Source organism: Camelina sativa, chromosome 2 (assembly GCF_000633955.1).
Source record: "Camelina sativa cultivar DH55 chromosome 2, Cs, whole genome shotgun sequence".
Lineage (NCBI taxonomy): Eukaryota > Viridiplantae > Streptophyta > Magnoliopsida > Brassicales > Brassicaceae > Camelina > Camelina sativa.
Genome location: NC_025686.1, coordinates 20,774,734 through 20,800,767, shown reverse-complemented (window position 1 = coordinate 20,800,767; position 26,034 = coordinate 20,774,734). Strand labels below are relative to the sequence as shown.

The following is a 26,034-nucleotide window of genomic DNA, read 5'->3' as shown; positions in this document are numbered from 1 at the left end:
CTTTTTTTTTATTCATTTGCTTCCAACACTTCGAATGTGAAGGACTTTATAATATTTAAACATATTAATCACTACTTTCACAGGACAATAATAATATATTTTTCTACTGTATTTGTATCAATAAGTCATTAAACAAACATCTGACCCATTCTATTTTTATGTTATTTTTTTTTTTATTATGAATATTGAGATTTTATATACACTCTTGTACGGAAACATTATGTTTACATTATACATTTCAAACAAAACTCTAAAAGTTTACAAATTATATACACAATCAAATATTTTAAAAATAAATTAATTAGTCTTGTGTTAACAAAGTTATACATTATTTTTGACTAGTACGTATGTGTTTTTAAATTACGTTCTTTTATCATCAACTTGTCAGTACATCATATTCAATGGATTTGAGTCCACTAAAGTTTAATTAATTTTTTAGATAGGAAAAGTTTGGATAAGAAAAGAAAAAACAAAGCTGTTTAGATGAAATTAAAATTTGGCTTAAACACCACTTTATTTTTGGATATAGATAGATAATATAATTTGCACGGGGATATTTGCTATTGTTAATTTTACAGTTTTCTGTTTATTGTTATATTATAAGTTGTTGATTTTTTGTAATTTTGCCGTATTAGTTTGGCTATTTTTGTTGTTTTCTCTTATTCCAATCTTACATTTGTGTGGCATTGTTGTTATCATATATTAATGAATGTTTTTTATTTAGTTTGGACATATTTTTCATTGTTAAATTATAAACTTAAACTTAAGCTAAAGTGTGACCAGTGTTATAAACTTATAAATAAAATAAACCTTTTGTTTAGCTTTTCTTTTCCTACACGTATTCATTTTTTTATATTTTTCTTCATTTCTTTTAACTGTCATACTTTTAAATATTTTTGAAATAAATTTATTTGTTTTGGGTTACTAATAAGTTTGGACCACCTGGTTGACCCAATCATGATATTGAAGGATGGACCTTTTCAAAACTCAGATCTTTAAATCATTCAATTAAAAATAGCTTATATAATTTTACTTTACATCGCATTTTTGCTCTAGATGTTAGGATCGTTTCTACTGAATTCTATTTTGGTTTCATTGAGTTTTTGTTTTTATATATGACTCATAGTTGATTGATTCTGTGTTAAAATGTTTTACAATTAAGCATAACACGTATGAACCAAACCAAACCATAAAATGCGTGCTAATTTTGTTTTTATTTCTTTAAGAAGCGATCCGTATTTGTAAAAGTTTTTTTTTTATGTTTTTAGTTTTTATACACAACATAAAAAAACTAAGCATAAGATTCAAACGTTACGTTACATTTGTTAATTGAGTTATTTTTTTATTTGGTGCAACCTTATTCACACGTTCATGGGTGTATGACATAAACATAAACTTTGGATTTTAAGTTTATACATTATTGGGTTATTTTTGTGGGCTCAACAAAAAAAGTGAAATACGTTGAGGTGGAAACTGATATGGTGTTAGAACTCTGACATTCATTGGAACGTTATAGACCGATCCTTTGAAACTCGAATTCATTCAGTTGAATAAATTTCTTGATCTCATCAATGATGATTTCCTTATCAGAAAATTGGAAATTAATTATGTAGTCTTCATGGATTTAATTTGATCGAGAACCTTCAATGGTTGCATGTTCGATTTCATTCTTTCTCCGACATTCCTTCCTAAGCCTATTTAATATTGTAAAGCCACTTCGGCTATGAAACTCAGATCAGTTTCTTTAAACAATAAAACACACAAAGTTATTTTAGTGACCATTGAAGGTTCCAGAGATACCAATATAGTTTACATTTTTTTCTTGTAAAATCATTAATCACTAATCACTAATATATGTATAGTTTTTATTGAATTTCAGTTTATATAATTTCAAAAATAATATAAGAATCATATATGAGAAGAATTTAAAACAAAGGGAAACAACTCAGCAATAGTATCATCAAATGCCGGCACAAACTCAAAAAGCTCATTCATTGAAACTATAGTTACCAATTTCACACATAGTAAAAAGTGAATTCACGGTTTTTGATGCAGATTTCTCTCTATACCTAAGACCCCTGTTTTCAAAATCTCCGTTTAGCACCGATTACGCTCCGCAAAATCGCTAAGCCCACCCTTTCCGCCTTGATTAATGACTAATCCCTGCCTAACATCGATTATCCGATTATGCATGTCTAGTCTGATTATTTTTCGCTTAATTCCACTTAATTATGTGTATACCAATTTTTATTCAGAACCAAATAAAATCAAACATAAATATTTTTGTTATTTAGGCATTTAAATTAAGAGATTATGATGTTTTACAATAACTAATGTATAACTTTTAACATAAATCATAAAATTGTCTTTTAAAATGATGTTTTTATGTGTTTACCATAATTTTAAAGACAATACTATAGTTTTACATTTTATTTGATATTTTCCTTTTAACATAAACAAAATTATACATATAGTTAGTACAATATATTTTTATTCTATTGTTAATTTAATAAAATAACTCTAAAACTAGTCCCCGATTAATCTCCGTTTAATTTCCGATTTTTTCGCTAGGCGCTAGGCCCACCTCAACCGCCCGACTAACGCCTAGCGATTTATAAAACAGAGCCTAATACCATGAAATACAGTTTCATTGATTCAACTACCATAATTGATCTCTTTCTAAAATTAAGCTAAATTGTAAAAAAGAAAAAATAACAAATAAAAGCCTAAGTCTCATGATAAAACATATTCCAAAGAATTTGGGGAGTAAATAAGAGGAGAAGAAGAAACCTCAAGTAAAAAAGTAGAAAATCTCAGGAGAAAACTTGTTCCAAAAAAATTGAGGAGAATAAATAAGAGAAGAAAAAGAAACCTCAAAGTAGAAAACAGAGAAGAAACCGCCGAAAAAAATCTCTCGAGAGGTTGACGATCAGAGAAGAAGACTGATGACTATAATCGATTCAAGGGAATCGGATGAGCTGCTCCTTTTCGTCCTCTCTCCCCAAATTCAATTTTATTTTTGTTTCTTTATTTTTTTCTTTTGTTTTGCCGATGGCTGTAGGTTTTTTTTTCTTGGACTTATATTTTTTTGGATTATAAGATGTGGGCTTATAAAACAATAAAAATAATATTGGGCCACAGAATTTGTTAAATATTAAGCTGATGTGGTCACTCTTCTTAGATGAAAGAAAACTCCGCTATTATATATATTATTCAGTATAAATTAAATATCCGGTATAATCTGAGTAAATTGAGATAAACCGAATCGAGAGAACCAAATTTGAAAACCGGTTGAAATGCGTGAGAGAAAAAAAAATTAAGGGTGCAAATGGTTGCACAATTGTAAATGTTGAAGGAGTTAGAAAAAAATTATTCAACCAATTTTCACCATTTGAATGGAAGATGTTGAAGAAGTTGAAAAAACTATTCAATCCATTCAATTTAAAAAGTTTGCATAGTTGAAAAGGTTGAAGGAGTTGGAAAAAAATATTCAACCAACTTTCACTATTTGAATTGAATAGGTTGAAGAAGTTGAAAAAAACTATTCAACCCATTCAACTTAAAAGTTGGAAAAATAAACTAATCCTACAACAAAAATGTTCAGCTTGTTCAACCACTATTTTGGAGATGAATAGGTTGAAAATTATTCGACCCAATTTTGCTCAACTCACTTTTTAAATTTTATGCAACCATTTGCAGCTTTAAAAAAATCAACTAATTTTCCAGCAAAATTGTTCAACTTGTTCATCTAATATTTTGAAGATGAATGGATTGAATAATATCCAACCCAATTTTATTCAGGTTAATATTTTCAACTTCTTCAATTTTAAGCAACCATTTGTAGCCTAAAGTCGTCTTTGTCATTCTTTTTCTTTGTGTATGTTTATCAGAGCCAGAGGCAGTCATTCGCTAGTTTTTATTACATCATTGATTTTGGTTCTGCCCAGAAGCTCTTATTCAATTCTGATCTTCCCTCGCCGCATTCATTCATTTTTGAGAGTGGTACTATTTTGGTTCTGCAATGGAGTATTGTGATATGATGAATTTAATGCTTCATTTTAAACTTGAAGCCCAAATTCACAGTGTGTATATAAATGTATGATTCAAGCTTCTCTCCTCACACTCTTCATCTTCTGCTTTTCTTCTCACTACTCTTCTTCTTCTTCTTCTGCCTATGTCCTTCAAACATGGTTTCTTACAAAAGAGTGTTTAATGTGTTCTTATCAACGGTGATGAAAGAGATGAGAAAGACGGAACATTTTGAATGGAACAAGTTGTTGGTGGTTGGAGCCAATGGAGTGGTCGAGCACCTCCACTATGAGGAGAAATTGGTGCCGAAACCAGAGGTGGTCGTCACCAACGAAGTCATTCAAGTGCTGCATCATCAATTCAGTGCTGAAACGAGCAAGTTTCACTATGTTGGTGGTGATCATGGAAGAGACAAGCATCTCTTCAAAGAGTTCTCTGATCTGAAGAAAGAGTTTTGGAATGAGAAGTTTGCAACGAGCCCTCACGCAAAAAGCAAAGAGGATAGGGTGAATAAGAGTCAAGAGGATGAGATGGCTAAAGAGGTGTTATGAACGTAAGAATGTGTGTATTATTGATAGATGTACAAGAATATTTATACAAGAGAGAGATCCTAAGTTGTAGGGATATGATCTGATCCTATACATTATATAGATTACAACAATAGGTTGAAAATTATTCGACCCAATTTTGTTCAACTCACTTTTTAAATTTTATGCAACCATTTGCAGCCTTAAAAAAATCAACTAATTTTACAGCAAAATTGTTCAACTTGTTCATCTAATATTTTGAAGATGAATGGGTTGAATAATATCCAACCCAATTTTATTCAGGTTAATATTTTCAACTTCTTCAATTTTAAGCAACCATTTGTAGCCTAAAGTCGTCTTTGTCATTCTTTTTCTTTGTGTATGTTTATCAGAGCCAGAGGCAGTCATTCGCTAGTTTTTATTACATCATTGATTTTGGTTCTGCCCAGAAGCTCTTATTCAATTCTGATCTTCCCTCGCCGCATTCATTCATTTTTGAGAGTGGTACTATTTTGGTTCTGCAATGGAGTATTGTGATATGATGAATTTAATGCTTCATTTTAAACTTGAAGCCCAAATTCACAGTGTGTATATAAATGTATGATTCAAGCTTCTCTCCTCACACTCTTCATCTTCTGCTTTTCTTCTCACTACTCTTCTTCTTCTTCTTCTGCCTATGTCCTTCAAACATGGTTTCTTACAAAAGAGTGTTTAATGTGTTCTTATCAACGGTGATGAAAGAGATGAGAAAGACGGATCATTTTGAATGGAACAAGCTGTTGGTGGTTGGAGCCAATGGAGTGGTCGAGCACCTCCACTATGAGGAGAAACTGGTGCCGAAACCAGAGGTGGTCGTCACCAACGAAGTCATTCAAGTGCTGCATCATCAATTCAGTGCTGAAACGAGCAAGTTTCACTATGTTGGTGGTGATCATGGAAGAGACAAGCATCTCTTCAAAGAGTTCTCTGATCTGAAGAAAGAGTTTTGGAATGAGAAGTTTGCAACGAGCCCTCACGCAAAAAGCAAAGAGGATAGGGTGAATAAGAGTCAAGAGGATGAGATGGCTAAAGAGGTGTTATGAACGTAAGAATGTGTGTATTATTGATAGATGTACAAGAATATTTATACAAGAGAGAGATCCTAAGTTGTAGGGATATGATCTGATCTTATACATTATATAGATTACAACAATATGTATGTATACTTATCTCTATACCCCCTCCCCCCCTCAAGTTGGCGGTGAAAGATCCTGAATTGCCAACTTGGAAAGTAAATATTCGAACGTTGGAGCAGGAAGAGCCTTGGTAAATATATCAGCAGGTTGTTCCTTAGTAGTAATATGGTCCGTAGTAATCAGTTTCGCTTGAACAGCATCACGAACGAAGTGGCAATCAGATTTAATATGTTTGGTTTGCTCATGGAAAAAGGGTTTGCGGCAATGTACAAAGCCGACTGACTATCACAAAGCAAGATGAAGAACCCCAAACAAAGCTAGTAATTGCTTTAGCCATTTCAACTCCTTCAAAGTAACAGCCATCGAACGATATTCGTCTCAGCTGAAGACATGGAGACAACATCCTGTTTCTTGGTTTTCTAAGAAATCGGAAAAGAGCCTAGTATAACAATGTAAGCACTAAGAGATCGTCGTGTTTCTATACGACCATTCCAATTCGCGTCACAGTAAGCAGTTAAACGAAGATCAGAGTCGGCGCGAAGTAGAAGGCCCTGACCAGGAGAACCCTTGAGATAATGGATAGTACGCAACGCAGCTTCCCAATGAGCTTGACGAGGAGACTTCATGCACTGAGACAAGATGTGGACCGTATAACACAGTTCTGGTCGAGTAAAAGTTAGATAAATCAGATGACCAACCAAGCGGCGATAAGCTTTCGGGTTATCAATGAAAGGACTAGTATCACGAAGAAGTTTGTGACTGAGTTCAATAGGAGTAGAAATCGGCTTAAACCCAAGAAGACCAGTTTCCACAATGATGTCCAAAGCATATTTCATTGAGAAATAAAAATACCGTTGTTATTGCGGGCAACCTCATTGCCAACAAAGTACTTGAGCTTCCCCAAGTCTTTCATGTGAAAGCATTGACTTAGATAGTTCTTAAAACGCTGCATCGTAGAGAGATCATTACTAGCAACATCTACATAAATCAAGATATGCTAGAATAGTCTTCCTAGTGATAAAAGAAAAATGTGAGTAATCAGTTTTTCTCTGTTTGAAACCATACTTCTTCAAAGCATCACTCAACTTAGCATACCAGCAGCGGGGTGCCTGTTTAAGCCTATAGATGTACTTACGCAAACGGCAAACCTTGGAAGGATCAGAACTTTCAAACCCAGGGGGAAACTTCATATAAACTTCTTCATGTAATTCTCCATGTAAAAAAGTGTTGTGAACATCCATTTGGTGTATTTCCCATTTCTTAGCTGCAGCAATCTCAAGAAGCATCCGTACAGTAGTGGGTTTAGCAACTGGAGCAAACATATCAGTGTAGTCGAGACCCTTACGCTGACGATTCCCACGAGCGACTAAACGTGATTTGTAGCGAGCAATCTTCCCATTCGAATGATGCTTTATTTTGTAGACCTATTTGCTACCAATCGCCTTTTTACCCGGAGGAAGTGTAGTCTCATCCCAAGTATGTTGTAATACAAGTGCAGAATACTCATCAGTCATAGAATGATTCCAAACATCATCCTCAACAGCTTCTTTAAAACAAGTAGGCTCAACCGCAGAACCGGCCCAAAGGCCAAGCCAATGAAGCATCAGCTTGTGGCCTTATATATTATATAGCAAATTCGGCTATATTTTCTTAAAAGCTTTGTTAGTCTAGTGGTGTTAGGAGTGTTAATGTGTCTCACCCATCATGAGTTCGAACTCCCGTACAAGATTATTTTCTTTTATTTTCAGCCCATTTTTTTCCTGCTAAAATGAGCACCCTTTCCTGAATTTCTCTGAAATTGGAAAGAGAGAGAACTGATCATGAGGATTTATTTTCTTCTGACCTTTAAGATGTCTTCTCTTTCTTGTTGTTCCCTTTGCCAGTAATCTTACTCGTTGTAATAGTATTTGCTTGCATTTTCTTTTACAGTGGAAGATGTGTCTGATCTGTGCCTACAGTGAAAGGTTTATTTGAAGAACATCAGCCATTAAAAAGAGCGTTCTTGACAAACAAGACTCGAAATCCGGTTTTTATTGAGAACTTAATTGCCGGTTGAATTCATATTTACTACAGACGCGAGACTTCGTAGTCGATTCCCGCAGGAGCAATATTTGTTCTGGTTTCGAGAACCATATGCAACTATAGTTCTTGTGACGTGTGAGGTACTTGTTTCTCTGTATGCAACCATAGTTTCTCTGTATCATTCTTGGAAGTGGAGAGTAGTCACTTGCCAGAATATGAAGCAAAGAGGATATTCGTTTCTACTTTCCTTTGCTATAATAAGAGATAAGAACCTATGTCTAGAGAGCAGGCACCGTTTGTATTGTATATGGTTTCTGGACTAGGTTAGATTTATCACTTATGTGGTTCGACAATTTTGGTCTTCTAGCTTTTCTGAGCATACTTTTGACCTTGCAGGATCTTGATGAGTTTAAAAACATTCTCAAACCACGTCTGAAATTAATTGTTCAAAATGATGAGAGGGAATGGTTTATTGTATTTGTATCTAAAGCTCATCCAAGTAATGATCAAGCAACTAAGTCTGTAAAGAAAGTATATGCGAAGCTTGAAGTTGAGTTCAGTTCAAAAAAGAGAGAAAGGTAAGCAATGTACATTAGACAGTGTTTTATGCTTTTTTGCTTCGATACAAGTAGGCAAGAACCAAAAATACACCGTACCAGATTCCTAATGAGACTTGATTGCTCCTACTATAGTTCTAATAAAAGTATTAGGTTAATCAGTTTTAATTAATTATGCATGCCATACATAGTCTTCATATGATAATTTCTGCAATGCTTTTAAGGTGCTGTAAGCTGGATGTACATGGCCCTGACGGAAACTTTTGGGAGGATCTGGAATTAAAGATTACCGAGTGCATCAGGAATACCTTGGATAGGCGCGCACAATTCAACGAGGATGAGATACGCAAGCTCAGTGAGCAGCGGTTTATGCCAATATGGAACTTTTGTAACTTTTTCATCTTGAAGGTTAGCTCTCTTCTCAATTTCTCAAAGGAAAGTGAAATGTGGCTTCTATGTAGATGAATAAAAGTTTCCGTCTGATACTTGGCATCTAATCCGTCAGCAGGACCCTCATTGCGCTTGGTCAAGTGGGGTTTGGTTCACTCACTCTACTCCGAAGTACAGCTTTGTTACTTGGCTAGTTTTTCATAACCGACTCTCGACGGGTGATAAGTTGGTCCAATGGACGGCTACTGCAAATGGTGCCTGCGTTCTCTGTAACAGCCAGCAAGAAACTCGAAACCACCTCTTCTTCACCTGTCCTTACTCCTCTCAAGTTTTGTCTCCTCTGACTCTAACTCTGCTGGGGACTAAGTACACTGTCGTTTGGGATCACTTGGCCTCTTTGCTACTCGATGACTCCATCCCTCGGCTCCATCGTTTTCTTCTGCGTTACGCTTTCCAGATTTCGATACATAGTCTATGGCGCGAACGTAATGCTAGGCGGCATGGTACGGCTCCCACTGCTTCGTCCAGTCTCTTCCGGTTCATCGACAAAAGCATCCGTAACAGGCTGCTCACCTTGTCGACGGTTCATGGTTATGAGAATGGTCTTCAGCTCTGGTTCCAACTTCACCCTTTTTAATTCAGTTGTTTCTTCAACAAATTTAGATTTCTTTCTCTACATTCAGCTACAATGATGCATTAATTTGTAAAACAGTTTTTTTTTGGTGAATATAATTTTAACATTCATACAAAAAAAAAGAATAAAATGGTTTAAAATCCTGTTTCTTCTTTTTTTGTAGTTAGATTTTATACTGTTTTAATTAAGTCCCTGATGGAGATTTACGTCCCCCTTTTGTTGTTTCCATAGAAGTATGAGAAGAATTCCCATCTGTTAAACCTAGAAATCACCTTTGGTCCTTGCAGTCACATTTGAGATGAAACTTCTCTCAGTTTCTTAAAGGTCACAATGGTTTTCTTAAAGGTCTTACTGTTCTATGCTATCTCAGGAAAGTTTGGCTTTCATATTTGAGATGGCTCATCTTCATGAGGATGCATTACGTGAATATGATGAACTAGAGCTCTGCTATTTGGAAACAGGTTCTTTTCTTACCTTTGTATCTTTCTCTTGCATGTTTTTGTCTATTTGGTATATTTTTATTTTTTTGCATTTGTTAAGTTAGTACCAGGAAGATAGATAATATGTAGTTTTATATTCTTAGTTTTTGACAAACCTGACATCTATCTTTATCTCTTAAAGCATTTGTTTTGTCGCTATAATTGTCTCTTAGTTTCTTTATGTCCAAGCACATAAACAGTTGTTTTGTTGGTTGCATATCAAATCTAATATGACAATTATATTTGAGTGCTGATACCTTTCTGATCATGGAAGTATGGAACAGACATAGAAAAGAGTCCACTGAACAGGTACGGGTCTATTTTTGTTATAGCATGTGCATTTACTTGTTAAATAGAAGAATTAATTCTCCAGTGACTTCCCGTTGAGAAAGGATTACCTAATTAGTGAGGAAGTATATGTCTCACTTTAAAAAAACAGAGCATTTCTTTGTTTGCTCAAAAAGCGTGTCGATTTTTCTTTCTCTTTGGGATTAGGCTATGCTGATGATGTTTAAGTAACTCAACACATTTTTATGGGCAGTGCTTGTATCAGTATGCTGCCTTGGCCAAAACCGAACTTGATTGGCACAGCCAATTTATCTATTGATGTCACATACCTGTTTTCTTATGTCAATTTATCTATTGATGTCACAACAGTAAAATCGTAACGGGAAGAAATTACTTGTACATGTCCGATATTTATAGTCATCTACTCTATATTTGCAAAATAAATTAGCCTTAATAACTTTTTGGTGTTTCAATTTTGTGTTTTTTTTTTTTTTAAAAATAACTTTTGGAGACATCCATCTTTCAAAACTTCAATCCTTATAATTTATCTAAATTCCAAAAAGTCAAACCAAAACCATAATAATTCAACCAGATCTTTATTTGATTTTAACATTAACTAAAATCTAAACAGACTCAACATTCAACCTCACACAATAGAACAAACCTAAACTACCAGTCTTTATTAAAGAAAATCATAATCATTCTTCTTCCTTCATGTTTGATGTAGAAAGCATTACATAACCAAATGAAATCCATCAACTTAGTCACACACACTCAAAACACTCCTCCGGACATTCCGCTAATACCCTTGCTTGATTTGTGTACCTTTTCAATCCCAAACACATGAAAGAAGAATAATCAAGATAAATGTAGGCAATATAAGCTTACAGAAATCGTTAATGTGAACCTGACAGAGATTAATGTAGACAATAGAAGCTTACAATATATTACCTTGATGATGCGAAGAGGGTGAGGTGAACCTGACGAGATCCCACGAAGCATCACTCATCTGTGGTAGAAACACAGAAACATCGTCATTTGGTCAGATCATGGATATATAATATATTTACTGGAATAATCCTTTATTCACAAAAGATATTTCAATGTTTGAAGATACACAGAGACGAATCACTAATAAACCATGCAGCTTATATGTTGTAAAGTCGTAATGCAGTGTGGTGAAGATAACATATGTAACCTTCAGATTATGGCCTTTTTACCTTATCAGTATACATTCAGATTCTTTTTACAAATGTTCTAGTATTAACACCAGTATTTGCCTTTTACTGAAGAAGCAATCTACTGAACTCAGCAAGTTTTCATCAGAAAGGTAAGAAGGTAATACATCTCCATTAGATATACACATTAGTCGTAACAGATAACCTTTTTTGCATATTACACAACCAGATTCTTTCTATGAGTCCCCATACATTTCTAGGTTTTTTTCTCTGTAAACATCCCCGTTATAATAATATTTCCTAGTCGGATCAGAGCAAAACAACAACAGAAACTTCCACCCACATTGAAGGTTCCTTTCAGAAATATGAAGAGCATGCAAGAGTTACATATATCAGCTTTATCAGAACAATGCCCCAATTTGATTTTCAGCAAATATATTCAGAAATATGAGAAGAATTCAAGATTACAAATAGCAGCTTAGAAGACGGTAATTTCTAGTTGTCATTTTCTAAATCAAGATATATGATACTTTCATGACATGCTAATTACAATCAATGTCGCCTCAAACTAAACCCAACAGGGGAAAAATCAAAGAAACAAAAGCACCTAAAAAACCATTCATTCTCCAAGGGCCAAAAGTATTTTTCTTCTAGATTAGTAATGTAAAGAGTATTCTAATCTAAAACACTGATATGATTTATTCAGCTCCATAAGGATATCTACTTGCACTAAATCGAAATAGTTATCTTAATTAAGCTACCTAATTTTTCTGTATTTACCATCTATGGCAATCTAATCACAACATATTCACAACACTCACTATCGAACCTAAATCTAACATATATACGGAAACATCCATGAAAACAAACAGACTACGAAAGCATCTAATGTGTTCCCTAACCTTTGATGTGTTGATGATGAGCAACAACATCTTGATCATCATCTCCAGCAGACTTGACAGTAACAACAGGGACAGGTCCATCACGATCATCAGGATATCTAACGACAACAACGGGGCAAACACAGTGGTGAACACAGTAATCACTAACGGATCCAAGCTTGCCGTCACTTCCTCTTTTCACAGCACCAAAACCTCTACTTCCCATAATGACAGCACTAAGACCAAGCCTCTCGATCTCAAGACACAGTCTCTCCCTCATATCATGATCTTTCACTATATGGATCTTATGCGGAAACCCTAATTCCTTCAACGGCTTAGCTAGATCCGCAACTTTGGATGAAGTAAAAGCATCAAAATCCTCCTGGCTAGGCTGAGATTGAGCGTTTGGATCTTCAACAGTAGGTTGAGTTTTGAGAGGGAGAGGTCCCCAATCGGCACCGAAGAGGACGGAGGTTGGAGAAACGTGGAGAAGAACAACGGCGTCTCCGGGACGGATGTAGTGATCTACAGCCCAACGAACGGCGAACGAACTCTCTTCGGAGAGATCAACGGCGACTCCGATTTTACGACGAGCTCCGGCGGTTGGAGTTGGAGTTGCGGCGGAGGAGGGAGTTGAAGAGGAGTGGTGGTGGTGAGAGTGACGTGGTGATGGAGGGTGATGGATCTTGATGTTGGGAAGCTGAGGATGATCGGAATCTGGATTCATGATTTTACTCAGAGATATTTGTTTTGTTCGTCGGAAAGTGAAAAAAACGAATTGAGAGTCTCAGAGAGGTTTCTCTCTTTTAACGGAGAAGAATAATAAAGAAGCGTGTTTTCTCGAATTCTTTAATACTATTCTTTTCTTTTTATTTTGTTTTTGTTTCTTCTATCTGCAGCTATCATCAAAATATCACACTTTTAGATATTTTAGATTTATAGTTAATTTTTAAAAGATAAGTTTTAGTATTTAGGATTTAATTTTGAATGTTAAAATTTAGTGTTACTTTGGTGGTATTTTTGGAAAACAATATATTATTCATAGTGAATTAGCTAAATAGTCATGAGTTTTATTTAATTAAATTACACAAAAAAGGAAAGAAATTAATGGTCATGAGCTTACAAAAAGTTAAATTAAAATCAAACTGATTTGATTAGATTAATGGAAACTGAGTAATGAAGTGGATTAGATTTTGTAGCGGACACATTAACCATTTAAGATATTTTTTAAAATAAAATATTTATATTTTTAAAGGTTTAACCGTACGTTTAACTGTGCAGTTAACCGTGCAGTTAACCGTATCAAGAGTTTTGATTAATTAACGATTATGATTAGTATATTCTTAACCGTAATTAATCTATTTTTACGGTTAATAGTTACGGTTTTGAACCGATTATAATCCGGTTATTGTTTATAAATAAACCGGTTAAGATTTGATTTTGGTCGTGCCTAGATCGAGGACTAGTAAGATCAGTGACTCAGATTTAAGTAGTTCAAATTGTGATACATCGGAGGTGTTTTAAGATCTAAATCCCGTCGCCTCCTTTTCACCACCAGATCTCCGTCGCCGGGACTTACCGAAGACGACGAACTTACCACCGGAAGTTCTTGTACCGCCGGCATAACCTGATTCTCCGCTTAAATCTTCATCCTCCTCCTCCTCCTTATCATATAAGACTCAGTACCATCGTCTGCAGCTTGAAGACTCATATGTTCCGTCTAGATCGGTGAATCAGATGGCGAACTACTTGGCTCAGTTCCAGACGATTAAGAATTCCTGCGATCGTCTCGTCGCCGCCGGTAGAATTCAATTCTCCCCAATTTCTTCAAATCTATACGTTTACTACTACATTCGATTAGGATCTTACTTCGCATCTTTCTTTCTTTAACTTTTGCCACATTTTGCGATGTCTTAGTTAGATATTAGTGGAAAGTTTCTCAATGTAGTTGAAGGATCAAATCAGGTGATATGAATTTGAATCCGATGAAATACTGTATCCACAATTTGATAGTTGGTTGTTAATTGCTTCATTTTGAAGTCTTCTTGAGCTTCTCCATACTTAAAGAGAGTTAGAAGGGAAGATTGTAATACCGTTGTTGAAGATCATATGATTAAATTATTTGAACTGTGGACTTGTGATTATATTTATTCAATAACTTGTAATTGGTTGGTCAGAGTGTATACTCATATGAAGCTAAAAGTGCTTAGAAATGAGCACCCTTTCCTGAAATTGGAAAGAGAGAGAACTGATCATGAGTATTTATTTTGTTCTGAACTTTAACTCTACTTGTTCGTTAGTGTTAAGATGTCTTCTCTTTCTTGTTGTTCCCTTTGCCAGTGATCTTACTCGTTGTAATAGTATTTGCTTGCATTTTCTTTTACAGTGGAAGATGTGTCTGATCTGTGGCCTACAGTGAAAGGTTTATTTGAAGAACATCAGCCATTAAAAAGAGCGTTCTTGACAAACAAGACTCGAAATCCGGTTTTTATTGAGAACTTGCCGGTCGAATTCATATTAACTACAGACGCGAGACTTCGTAGTCGATTCCCGCAGGAGCAATATTTGTTCTGGTTTCGAGAACCTTATGCAACTATAGTTCTTGTGACGTGTGAGGTACTTGTCTTGTTGATATCTTGTTTATCTCGTTTCTCTGTATCACTCTTGGAAGTGGCGAGTAGTCACTTGCCAGAATATGAAACAAAGATGATATTCGTTTCTATTTTCCTTTTGCTATAAGAGACAAGAACCTATGTATAGAGAGTAGGCACCGTTAGTATTGTATATGATTTCTGGACTAGGTTAGATTTATCACTTATGTGGTTCGACAATTTTGGTCTTCTAGCTTTTCTGAGCATACTTTTGACCTTGCAGGATCTTGATGAGTTTAAAAACATTCTCAAACCACGTCTGAAATTAATTGTTCAAAATGATGAGAGGGAATGGTTTATTGTATTTGTATCTAAAGCTCATCCAAGTAATGATCAAGCAACTAAGTCTGTCAAGAAAGTATATGCGAAGCTTGAAGTTGAGTTCAGTTCAAAAAAGAGAGAAAGGTAAGCAATGTAGACTAGACTGTGTTTTATGTTTTTTTTGCTTCGATACAAGTAGGCAAGAACCAAAAAAAACACCGTGCCAGATTCCTAATGAGACTTGATTGCTCCTACTATAGTTCTAATAAAAGTATTAGGTTAATCAGTTTTAATTAATTATGCATGCCATACATAGTCTTCATTTGATAATTTCTGCAATGCTTTTAAGGTGCTGTAAGCTGGATGTACATGGCCCTGACGGAAACTTTTGGGAGGATCTGGAATTAAAGATTACCGAGTGCATCAGGAATACCTTGGATAGGCGCGCACAATTCTACGAGGATGAGATACGCAAGCTCAGTGAGCAGCGGTTTATGCCAATATGGAACTTTTGTAACTTTTTCATCTTGAAGGTTAGCTCTCTTCTCAATTTCTCAAAGGAAAGTGAAATGTGGCTTCTATGTAGATGAATAAAATGGTTTAAAGTCCTGTTTCTTCTTTTTTGTAGTTAGATTTTATACTGTTTTAATTAAGTCCCTGATGGAGATTTATGTCCCCCTTTTGTTGTTTCCATAGAAGTATGAGAAGAATTCCCATCTGTTAAACCTAGAAATCACCTTTGGTCGTTGCAGTCACATTTGAGATGAAACTTCTCTCAGTTTCTTAAAGGTCACAATGTTTTTCTTAAAGGTCTTACTGTTCTATGCTATCTCAGGAAAGTTTGGCTTTCATATTTGAGATGGCTCATCTTCATGAGGATGCATTACGTGAATATGATGAACTAGAGCTCTGCTATTTGGAAACAGGTTCTTTGCCTACCTTTGTATCTTTCTCTTGCAGATCCGTGGCAATAAAAAATCCATGTTTTTGTCTATTTGGTATATTTATTATTTTGCATTTGTTAAGTTGTAGCAGGAAGATAGATTATATGTAGTTTTATATTCTTAGTTCTTGACAAACCTGACATCTATCTTTATCTTTTAAAGNTTTCTGGACTAGGTTAGATTTATCACTTATGTGGTTCGACAATTTTGGTCTTCTAGCTTTTCTGAGCATACTTTTGACCTTGCAGGATCTTGATGAGTTTAAAAACATTCTCAAACCACGTCTGAAATTAATTGTTCAAAATGATGAGAGGGAATGGTTTATTGTATTTGTATCTAAAGCTCATCCAAGTAATGATCAAGCAACTAAGTCTGTCAAGAAAGTATATGCGAAGCTTGAAGTTGAGTTCAGTTCAAAAAAGAGAGAAAGGTAAGCAATGTAGATTAGTCTGTGTTTTATGTTTTTTTTGCTTCGATACAAGTAGGCAAGAACCAAAAAAAACACCGTGCCAGATTCCTAATGAGACTTGATTGCTCCTACTATAGTTCTAATAAAAGTATTAGGTTAATCAGTTTTAATTAATTATGCATGCCATACATAGTCTTCATTTGATAATTTCGGCAATGCTTTTAAGGTGCTGTAAGCTGGATGTACATGGCCCTGACGGAAACTTTTGGGAGGATCTGGAATTAAAGATTACCGAGTGCATCAGGAATACCTTGGATAGGCGCGCACAATTCTACGAGGATGAGATACGCAAGCTCAGTGAGCAGCGGTTTATGCCAATATGGAACTTTTGTAACTTTTTCATCTTGAAGGTTAGCTCTCTTCTCAATTTCTCAAAGGAAAGTGAAATGTGGCTTCTATGTAGATGAATAAAATGGTTTAAAGTCCTGTTTCTTCTTTTTTGTAGTTAGATTTTATACTGTTTTAATTAAGTCCCTGATGGAGATTTATGTCCCCCTTTTGTTGTTTCCATAGAAGTATGAGAAGAATTCCCATCTGTTAAACCTAGAAATCACCTTTGGTCGTTGCAGTCACATTTGAGATGAAACTTCTCTCAGTTTCTTAAAGGTCACAATGTTTTTCTTAAAGGTCTTACTGTTCTATGCTATCTCAGGAAAGTTTGGCTTTCATATTTGAGATGGCTCATCTTCATGAGGATGCATTACGTGAATATGATGAACTAGAGCTCTGCTATTTGGAAACAGGTTCTTTGCCTACCTTTGTATCTTTCTCTTGCAGATCCGTGGCAATAAAAAATCCATGTTTTTGTCTATTTGGTATATTTATTATTTTGCATTTGTTAAGTTGTAGCAGGAAGATAGATTATATGTAGTTTTATATTCTTAGTTCTTGACAAACCTGACATCTATCTTTATCTTTTAAAGCATTTGGGAACAATATTCATCCAACAAACTGATTACTTTTTCCGATATTTTTTCTTAACAAATAATCTATCATGCATTACCTTCAATGCAGTGAATATGCCTGGGAAACAGAGGGATTTTGGAGGATTCGACAGTGAAGATGACCAAGCTGCGCTGTTGAAACCAGGAAGCAAACCATTGACACAGATTGTGCAAGATGATTCTTTTAGAGAATTCGAGTTTAGACAGTATCTCTTTGCCTGTCAATCTAGGGTTGGTGAACACGAGAGCCATCATATTGAGTGTCCTTTTCTGCTTTCACAATTGTAGCTTTACTTTAATAATTTTTTCATTAGCTTACCCCTTTGTGGTTCTTTGCAGCTGTTGTTCAAATTGAATCGTCCTTTTGAAGTTGCATCGAGGGGATACTCTTTTGTTATTAGTTTTGCAAAGGCCTTAACCCTCCATGAGGTAGCCTATACTGTAACTAAAAAACACGCTTATTATCATACTTCTGATTTGTTGATTTGACCGACCTTGTTTTCTCTCGTCTTTTTTTACTTTTGTAGAGTGTACTGCCCTTCTGTATGCGGGAAGTTTGGGTAATTACTGCATGTTTAGCGCTGATTGAAGCAACTGCTTCTCATCACCATGATGGAGTGGTTGCACCTGATATAGAGAAGGAATTCTACCGTCTTCAGGGTGATCTCTATTCACTTTCACGGGTTAAGGTAGAAATCTGCTTGCTTTTAAAATTTGTATAATGAATAAACCCCTTGTTTCTCTTCCCATCTGACATCCTCTTTCAGTTTCTGTTGAAGTGATTTTGCATTTGTCTATGTCACAGTTCGCTAATTGTCTTATGTGATGCCATACTAGTTTCTTTATGTCCAAGCACATAAACAGTTGTTTTGTTGGTTGCATATAAAATCTAATATGAAAATTATATTTGAGTGCTGATACCTTTCTGATCATGGCAGTTCATGAGACTTGGATATCTGATAGGATATGGAACAGACATCGAAAAAAGTCCACTGAACAGGTACGGGTCTATTTTTGTTGCAGCATGTGCATTTACTTGTTAAATAGATGAATTAATTCTCCAGTGACTTCCCGTTGAGAAAGGATTACCTAATTAGTGTGGAAGTATGTCTCACTTTAAAAAAAACAGAGCATTTCTTTGTTTGCTCAAAAAGCGTGTCAATTTTTCTTTCTCTTTGGGATTAGGCTATGCTGATGATGTTAAGTAGTAACTCCAACACATTTTTATGGGCAGTGCTTGTCTCAGTATGCTGCCTTGGCCAAAACCGGCAGTCTGGCCATCTCTTCCACAAGATGCTTCCTCTGAGGTCCTTGAAAAAGAAAAGGTATAATCTACATATGCCGCGTGATGTGTTATCTATTTGATAACATTCGTATTGTAGCCAATCTCATGCTTTACATTGTTGCTAAACTGTACTTGCATGACCTCTTGTGGACACTGGCATAATTTTGTTTACCAGAGTATTGTTTATAAATGTTGTATATGTGAGATCTAGGTCTGCGTAACTATATTTACTATTTGTTAATGTTTTAAGAATACTTATCTCCTTGTTTTGGTACAGACTATTCTCCAAGCAACTTTAAGGACCAAGCACTTTGGTATTCAACAGAAAGCTTTACCTCTTGAACCATCTGTCCTTTTGCGTGTGGCTAACAGAAGAAGGGCTTCTCTTTCTACTGGAAATATTCCTGAAATATTTGATGGGCGCCCAAGTTTTACCGAAGGGTAATGAAATTTATAAAATTCTGTTCTTTAGCCGTTCGTACTTTCAAGTGTTTTAACACTTAATCTCATATATCTTCAAAGTTTCCAGGAAGTATTGCAAATCATCACCTTTTGTTATTCTTTGAGGAACTAAAATGATATGTTTATATATTCCGACAGATCAGGTTTAGAAGCATCTCCGAGAACACCTTCATCTCTTAAAGTACAAGCAGCTCCTATGTCGAGAACAAATTCTTCACCTGGAAATTTTGAGAGTCCCCTAGATAGGCCTATGCGGCTTGCTGAAATTTTTGTTGCAGCTGAGCACGCTCTGCGACTTACCATTTCAGATAATGATTTGTTGAAGAAATTGTCATCTATTCAGGATTTTGAGGTAGCATGCTAATACCATAAGGGCAGGGAAGCTTCTGATATTTATGCTGCTCTTTCTTCTAGCTTCTCATGTATAAGTTTTGTTGTGGCAGAATAAATATCTTAACCTAACTAAAGGTGCTGCCGAAAACTATCACCGTTCTTGGTGGAAGAGACATGGAGTCGTTCTTGATGGGGAAATTGCAGCTGTCTGCTTCAAGCACGGAAAGTATGATTTGGCTGCAAACTCTTATGAAAAAGTTTGTGCCCTTTATGCGGGTGAAGGATGGCAAGATTTACTGGCAGAAGTCTTACCTAATTTAGCTGAGTGTCAAAAGATTCTTAACGATCAAGCTGGGTACATGTCATCTTGTGTTAGACTACTTTCGTTGGATAAAGGTTTATTCTCGTCCAAGGAGCGGCAAGCTTTTCAGTCCGAGGTTCTTACTCTTGCACACAGTGAAATGAAGAACCCAGTTCCCTTAGATGTGTCATCGTTGATCACGTTTTCTGGAAACACTGGCCCTCCACTTCAGCTGTGTGATGGAGACCCTGGGAATCTATCTGTTACTGTATGGAGTGGCTTTCCTGATGATATCACCCTTGATTCGCTTAGTCTTACTTTGGTAGCCACCAACAACACTGACGAAGGCGGCCAGGTTTGCCTCCATTAGACATGAATTTCTCGTTCTTTTCCTCTATCAAATTTCTCATTCTTATGAACTTTGTATATGGAATGGGTTTCAGGCTTTAAAGAGTTCCGCTGCAACTGTGCTAAAGCCCGGAAGGAATACTATCACTTTTTCTTTGCCTCCACAAAAACCTGGTTCCTATGTCTTGGGAGTCGTTACTGGCCAGATTGGGCGCTTGAGATTCAGGTCTCACAGCTTTTCAAAGGGTGGTCCCGCAGATAGTGATGACTTCATGAGTTATGAAAAGCCAACAAGACCTATCCTGAAGGTACATGATCTCCCAGTTTTAAGATATTAGTTACTACTGCTTTTGGAATGATAAAGAATCATTGATTATATGCATGAGTAGTGATACTCTTATGCACACTTGTTTCCTTTGTTGATACGATAGACTTCTTATTCTTTAGGTTTCCAAACCAAGAGCTCTGGTCGATCTTGCTGCAGCTGTATCTTCTGCGCTGCTAATAAATGAAGCCCAATGGATTGGTATCATAGTACGTCCAATTGCTTACTCACTTAAAGGCGCCATCTTGCACATTGATACTGGTCCAGGGCTAAAGATTGAGGACTCGTATGGCATTGAGATGGAGAGTTACATGGACACGGATTGTGATGCTAGTTCATCAAAAGCTGATGTTTTGGTAGAAGATAGTCCTGTCTCTCCGGTACGGGATTCAGAGGTGCTTAATCTTTGCGATGGTAAAATAGTGTTTTCAGATTGGGCAAGCAATGTGAGTTCTATTCTATGGGTCCCTGTTCGTGCATTGAGTGAGAAGCTTGCTAGAGGGTCATCTTCAGGTTTGCAGTAAAAAAATGATTTTCTGATTATTACATGTTTGTGTCACATCCTCTGGCCAATGATCATATTTTCTTTTGTGCTAACAGTCAATCCGCTGAAACAAGATATTTTAGAGGGAATGAGAACTGTAGCTTTGAAACTTGAGTTTGGGGTTCATCATAACCAGATATTTGAGAGGTATTTCTTCCTTGGTGTGGCAAATCTTGATCATTGTTTATCCGCATCAGAGGTTTGACCCGACTGAAACATTCTTTTTCTCATCATACTTTCTTCTGCTTTTGTTATGTGAGCAGAACCATAGCTGCACATTTCACCGACCCATTTGATGTGACCACAAGGGTGGCAAACAAATGCAATGATGGTACTTTGGTTTTGCAGGTAGCCAACTTTAGCTCTTTTAAAATTTAGAAATCTTATCCTTAAGCTCTCAGTTCGCTCAATCTAATTCACGTCCAGCCAAGATTATTAGTGAATTAATTTCTATCTACAGGTCATGCTACACTCCCTAGTCAAGGCGAACTTGATAGTTCTTGATGCTTGGCTTGATCTTCAAGATGGATTTGTTCATGGACAAAATGATGGAAGACCGACTTCAACGTTTTTTCCGCTTGTTGTGTCTCCAGGATCTAGAGCAGCAGTCGTGTTCAGTTTATGCCTAGACAAGACTATGTCATCAGGTATTCATATCCTTTTGAAGAACGGTTAATATGACTGAGGTTTTTACTTTATATCTTACTATTGGTCAAACACACTTTAACTAATAACGCCATTTGCAGCTCTTTATGATTTCTGGACAAAACGTATTCTTATATAGATTTGGCAAGAGAATTCGACAATGGCTTAGTCCACTTAATAGAACATGTCATACCCCTGAACTCTTTCTTCTCTTCTCTTCCATAAATCGTTTCATTAAGCATATCTACGTTGCACAGATCGTGTTTTCTGTGAGCCTACAATCAGGATGCTTTATATCAAATTATGCTAGTATTTGGGTGATTGCCTTTTATGTGTGGCTATAACCATACATTGGGATTTGCATATGAAAACAGAGGAATATAATCAGTTTTATTAACTGCAAACTAACTAATTGTTTATACGACAGAAGGGAAAGATTTGCAACTACCAGAGAGCATTCTGAATATCAAATATGGAATCCATGGAGATAGAGCAGCTGGGGCACACAAGCCAGTGGATGCAGATAACTCTGGAACTGATACTGAAGGGAGAGATTTGGTGTTCAAGAGTGCTATTGTTTTGCAACGTCCAGTGCTTGATCCTTGCCTCACAGTTGGATTCCTTCCCCTTTCTTCTGATGGGCTTAGGGTCGGGAAACTTATCACCATGCAGTGGAGAGTGGAAAGGCTTAAAGATCTCAAAGAAAGGGAAGCCGTCGAACAACAACATGTAAGTGATGTCCAGATCGAACTAGTTGATATAGCTTCCTATTTAAACAAAATATTACTTTTTCGTAAGAGTTTTGATTGCTGTCACCATCAATCACTAACATTTTCTAATTCACCAGAATTTCCCTTTAAATCGTTAGCTCTTTTTCATTAAAATATCGGCATGTTCATCAACTATTATTGTTATATTTACACAAGGATGAGGTGTTGTATGAAGTCAATGCAAATTCGGAGAACTGGATGATCGCTGGTAGGAAGAGAGGCCATGTCTCTCTCTCAGAGGAGCAAGGTAAGTAATATTTGCTTCTTCTTACTTGTATTAGTGCAAGAAACACTTTGCATCCAAGTGATGATATGTTCTTTCTGGTAACAATATTACAGGTTCAAGAGTAGTAATATCTATACTGTGTGTCCCGTTAGTTGCGGGTTATGTCCGCCCTCCTCAACTGGGGTTGCCAAATGTAGAAGAAGCAAATGTAAGCAGCAATCCACCGGGTCCTCACTTGGTATGCGTCTTGCCTCCACTTCTAAGTTCTTCCTACTGCATCCCTGTCAAGTAATTAATAGAAGCTCGCTCTTTTTATAAATGTCTTTTTTAAGAGAACATTGTTTCTATGTAATTTTATTGGTTTGCGATCATATAAATATCAGAGAATTGAGTTCATGGGAATAGCAATGATAAGAGTGGTTTTTTCTTATATTTAAACCGTGTACTCTGCGTGCGGATTTCTGAGTTTTGCTTATATTTTGATCAACAAGGCATTTAAATATTCGGGCATCCATGTCCATGTGTATATGGATTTTTTTTTTTGTCTCCTGCTGTTATTATTCTCAATGTTTCCTATTCACATACTAGAAGTTTGCACAATAGAAGATTTGCAATTAAATACAAATTACTTTTGAATGGAGATGTTCACGTACATACATTACCATCACAGCAGGAGCACCTTTATTTTCTTTGTACATTTCGTCCAAAAGCATAAATTAAAATAGGGTAGTACGTATTTATTTTCATGTTTCTTTTATCGTAAGTGTGGCGAAGAGGACCAAGATAAATAAGTGAGACCAGTGGTAGATGCATGATAAGTTATTTTAGGCATTACAAAAAAAACATTTACTTAAACCTGAATTTTGGCTGACGTGGTAATAAACCTTTTATGTACAGTATATACTCTAGGTGATTCAAGTAGATTTGTTTCAATACTCCACAATATCGACAAACTTGGTGGGCAAGGCCATTTCCTCTGTATTAATTAATGTAGGGTTTTTTTAGGTGGGGAAGAGTACCAATTTTTAAAATTAGGGTTTTCATCATGTCTCTTCTTCTTAGCCGGCTACCGAAGCTCTGCTGTGGGAAACCTGGGTTGATAAGATACTCTCTTCTGATTCTGTCTAATGGTTTCTCAACTTCCTTGCGGCAAACGCCACCTTGTACCATCATCACCGCTCGTTATTGTGGAGAGGGTCTTAATAATCTCGTGATTATGAATGCTAATGGAAAGTGCTGCGTTGATTTGGAAAAGAAGGTGCCTACGGAGCTGGTGGAGGAGAATGATGCAACTGTAACAATAGGGGCATCTAATGGCTGGGTAGCTACCTTTAAGGACGGCGTGGTGCGTCTACAAGATGATTTAAACCCGTTTGCATCGGATACAAATCCTAAACGCATTCCCCTGCCTCCTCTTGTGACTCTGCCTGGTTGCCAAACCCAAGTTGTAACCAACGTAGCCATGTCCTCACCTTCTCCCGAGGATGAAGACTGTGTTGTGGCTGTCAAGTTCTTGGGACCGCAACTCAGCTTTTGCAGACCCGCTCAAAGTAAAACTGGTTGGACCAACGTTAGAATTGAAAACCCCTGCTTCTTCCCCTCCCGTGTCATGTTTTGCAAGAGAGATGATATGTTTTGCCTACTCGGTTCTGGAGGACACCTGATTGGATCATGGGATCTCGGTAAACACACGAACAAACCAAAGATTCAGAGGTTGCGATTTCAAAACCTTCCCGAGCTGACCAGGAGCAAGCAGGAGCGCTTGCATTCGTGTTGCACGAGCGAACACTTGGTGGAGTCACGATCCACTGGTGAAACGTTCTTGGTTAAGTTGTACAGGAAGGCCACCGCCAATGGTAGGGTGAAAATGAAAACGAGAGCTCTAATGGTGTTCAAGCTTGAGGAAGAAGGAAACGCTATTTACACTCAAGACATAGGAGGTCTTTGCATTTTCATCTCAAAGTGTGAACCTTTTTGTGTCCCTGCTAGTTCCTTTCCGGGCATGTGCCCTAACAGCATCGAACTCTTGGATGTCGACGAAAGGGCCATTGTCAATCTTCATTATTCTTCAACTTCTATCAGAAGTGTAAACTATACGTCGGTGGCCCCTTATCATATTCCACCTCAAAATATAGTCTAGCTAGCTACTACTTTGAGAATTGAGTCCGAGTCCTGAATCCACAATAAGAACCTTATCTTCACGAGTAGTTGGTGTAACAGATCATAGCTAATTTTATGTATGTGGCTTTTGTTGTTCCAGTTTTGAACTTTCTGAAATTCATAATATTGAATTTGCCCCTTCACTTTAAAAGTCGTTTTGTTGGTATTGGCTCGCTGAAGTTACATATATTGTAATAAAAAATGATATGTTACATACTTACATTGTCTATATACATGTCTACGTAAGCTTTAAACAGAGAAAACAAGCTCTTATCAACTTCACCTATCGACTCTGCCAATGCAACTAAGTAACTTAGTTTGATTTTTGTTCTTATGTCTATCTGTATGACTAGCAAGTTACGAACATCTGTTAGTGTTATAGGGTGTATAAGTCATCTCCAAAGTCGTCGTCCGCCATGGAAGGATCAAATGAAAGTGGTTCTGTTTGCAGCATGCTCTCGTGTATTTAAAGAATTAGTGAACAACACAGAAACTTAATTTATAGGGTCAAAGCGGAAGTATTGCTGATAAAAATATAGAGTCCCTTTACTCACACTACTATTTGGTCAAACATTTGGACCTTCCAAAGTAAATCAAAAGTCCTGATGATCAGAAGTATAAAAGCCTGTTCAAATAAAAGAATTAGAAGCAAAGAATGAGCAATACAGAAACTTAATTATAGGGTCAAAACTAAAGGTAAATTGAGTAGAAAAAAGAGAAATAAAGAAAGTGAGTTAAATTTTTAGTAAGTTTTGTTTCAATTTTACTCTACAAATAAATTCGTAATTGTTGAGTAAGTTAAATAATTTGAATTGGATGTCTTCTTTTTTTTTGGTGACCAAAACTTAAAAACTTATATTAGGCACTTTTATTTTCTTAAGAAGGCTCAATATGACTGAGATATTTTGCTTTGTAGTATCTTATTAGTTTTGGTCGAACACACTAATAGTGCCATTTACAGCTACTTATTTATTTGCAAGGACTAAGATTTTTTTTAAGTCTTGTCTTGAGCTATTTTATTTACAATGTTCCGAAAAAAGAAAATAAAAACCGGTTTTACTTTCTGATATCCCTATTTGGGTTTGTGAATAAATCAAATCGAATGAACCAACTTTTTTGCTAAGATTTTACTTCCGACTTATGGTTCGTTAATTCTCTAAACACTACACGAAAACACGGCGTTTGGGACTACTGGAATCGTCTCAA

At 36.2% G+C, this 26,034-nt stretch overlaps 4 protein-coding genes across 4 annotated transcripts; 3 read left to right on the top strand and 1 right to left on the bottom strand.

Annotated features, from left to right (window-relative positions):
• Positions 7,667-10,420, top strand: LOC104754930 (trafficking protein particle complex II-specific subunit 130 homolog). The gene is made up of 7 exons (XM_019231090.1): positions 7,667-7,679; positions 7,805-7,893; positions 8,150-8,331; positions 8,535-8,718; positions 9,705-9,795; positions 10,088-10,122; positions 10,355-10,420. The coding sequence occupies exons 1-7, from the start codon at positions 7,667-7,669 to the stop codon at positions 10,418-10,420; spliced, it is 660 nt and encodes a 219-aa protein (XP_019086635.1).
• LOC104730647 (universal stress protein PHOS32) lies at positions 10,674-13,006 on the bottom strand. The gene is made up of 3 exons (XM_010449851.1): positions 12,182-13,006; positions 11,053-11,110; positions 10,674-10,926 (listed from the first exon to the last, which is right to left on the bottom strand). Exons 1-2 carry the CDS (start codon positions 12,885-12,887, stop codon positions 11,103-11,105), a joined length of 714 nt encoding a protein of 237 aa, XP_010448153.1. The 5' UTR covers positions 12,888-13,006; the 3' UTR covers positions 10,674-10,926; positions 11,053-11,102.
• Positions 13,628-23,100, top strand: LOC104730658 (trafficking protein particle complex II-specific subunit 130 homolog). Its single transcript, XM_010449858.2, has 21 exons — positions 13,628-13,961; positions 14,547-14,776; positions 15,035-15,216; positions 15,422-15,605; positions 15,908-15,998; positions 17,500-17,660; positions 17,769-17,858; positions 17,957-18,118; positions 18,368-18,429; positions 18,664-18,754; positions 18,992-19,155; positions 19,315-19,528; positions 19,620-20,165; positions 20,254-20,466; positions 20,606-20,996; positions 21,084-21,174; positions 21,291-21,375; positions 21,488-21,674; positions 22,100-22,401; positions 22,599-22,689; positions 22,782-23,100. The coding sequence occupies exons 1-21, from the start codon at positions 13,898-13,900 to the stop codon at positions 22,958-22,960; spliced, it is 3,780 nt and encodes a 1,259-aa protein (XP_010448160.1). The 5' UTR covers positions 13,628-13,897; the 3' UTR covers positions 22,961-23,100.
• LOC104730637 lies at positions 23,714-24,808 on the top strand. The gene has a single exon (XM_010449840.1). It carries the CDS (start codon positions 23,714-23,716, stop codon positions 24,806-24,808), a length of 1,095 nt encoding a protein of 364 aa, XP_010448142.1.

What these genes read in the sequence shown, in the direction of transcription:
- LOC104730647 (XM_010449851.1), bottom strand. Translation starts at nt 12,887, where the DNA reads ATGAATCCAGATTCCGATCATCCTCAGCTTCCCAACATCAAGATCCAT.
- LOC104754930 (XM_019231090.1), top strand. An exon ending in AGTTCAAAAAAGAGAGAAAG is followed by an intron (nt 8,332 to 8,534) that starts GTAAGCAATGTA and finishes AATGCTTTTAAG; the next exon opens with GTGCTGTAAGCTGGATGTAC. An exon ending in GCTCTGCTATTTGGAAACAG is followed by an intron (nt 9,796 to 10,087) that starts GTTCTTTTCTTA and finishes TGATCATGGAAG; the next exon opens with TATGGAACAGACATAGAAAA.
- LOC104730637 (XM_010449840.1), top strand. Translation starts at nt 23,714, where the DNA reads ATGTCTCTTCTTCTTAGCCGGCTACCGAAGCTCTGCTGTGGGAAACCT.
- LOC104730658 (XM_010449858.2), top strand. Translation starts at nt 13,898, where the DNA reads ATGGCGAACTACTTGGCTCAGTTCCAGACGATTAAGAATTCCTGCGAT. An exon ending in CATCTATTCAGGATTTTGAG is followed by an intron (nt 19,529 to 19,619) that starts GTAGCATGCTAA and finishes TTGTTGTGGCAG; the next exon opens with AATAAATATCTTAACCTAAC. An exon ending in CATAACCAGATATTTGAGAG is followed by an intron (nt 21,175 to 21,290) that starts GTATTTCTTCCT and finishes TTATGTGAGCAG; the next exon opens with AACCATAGCTGCACATTTCA.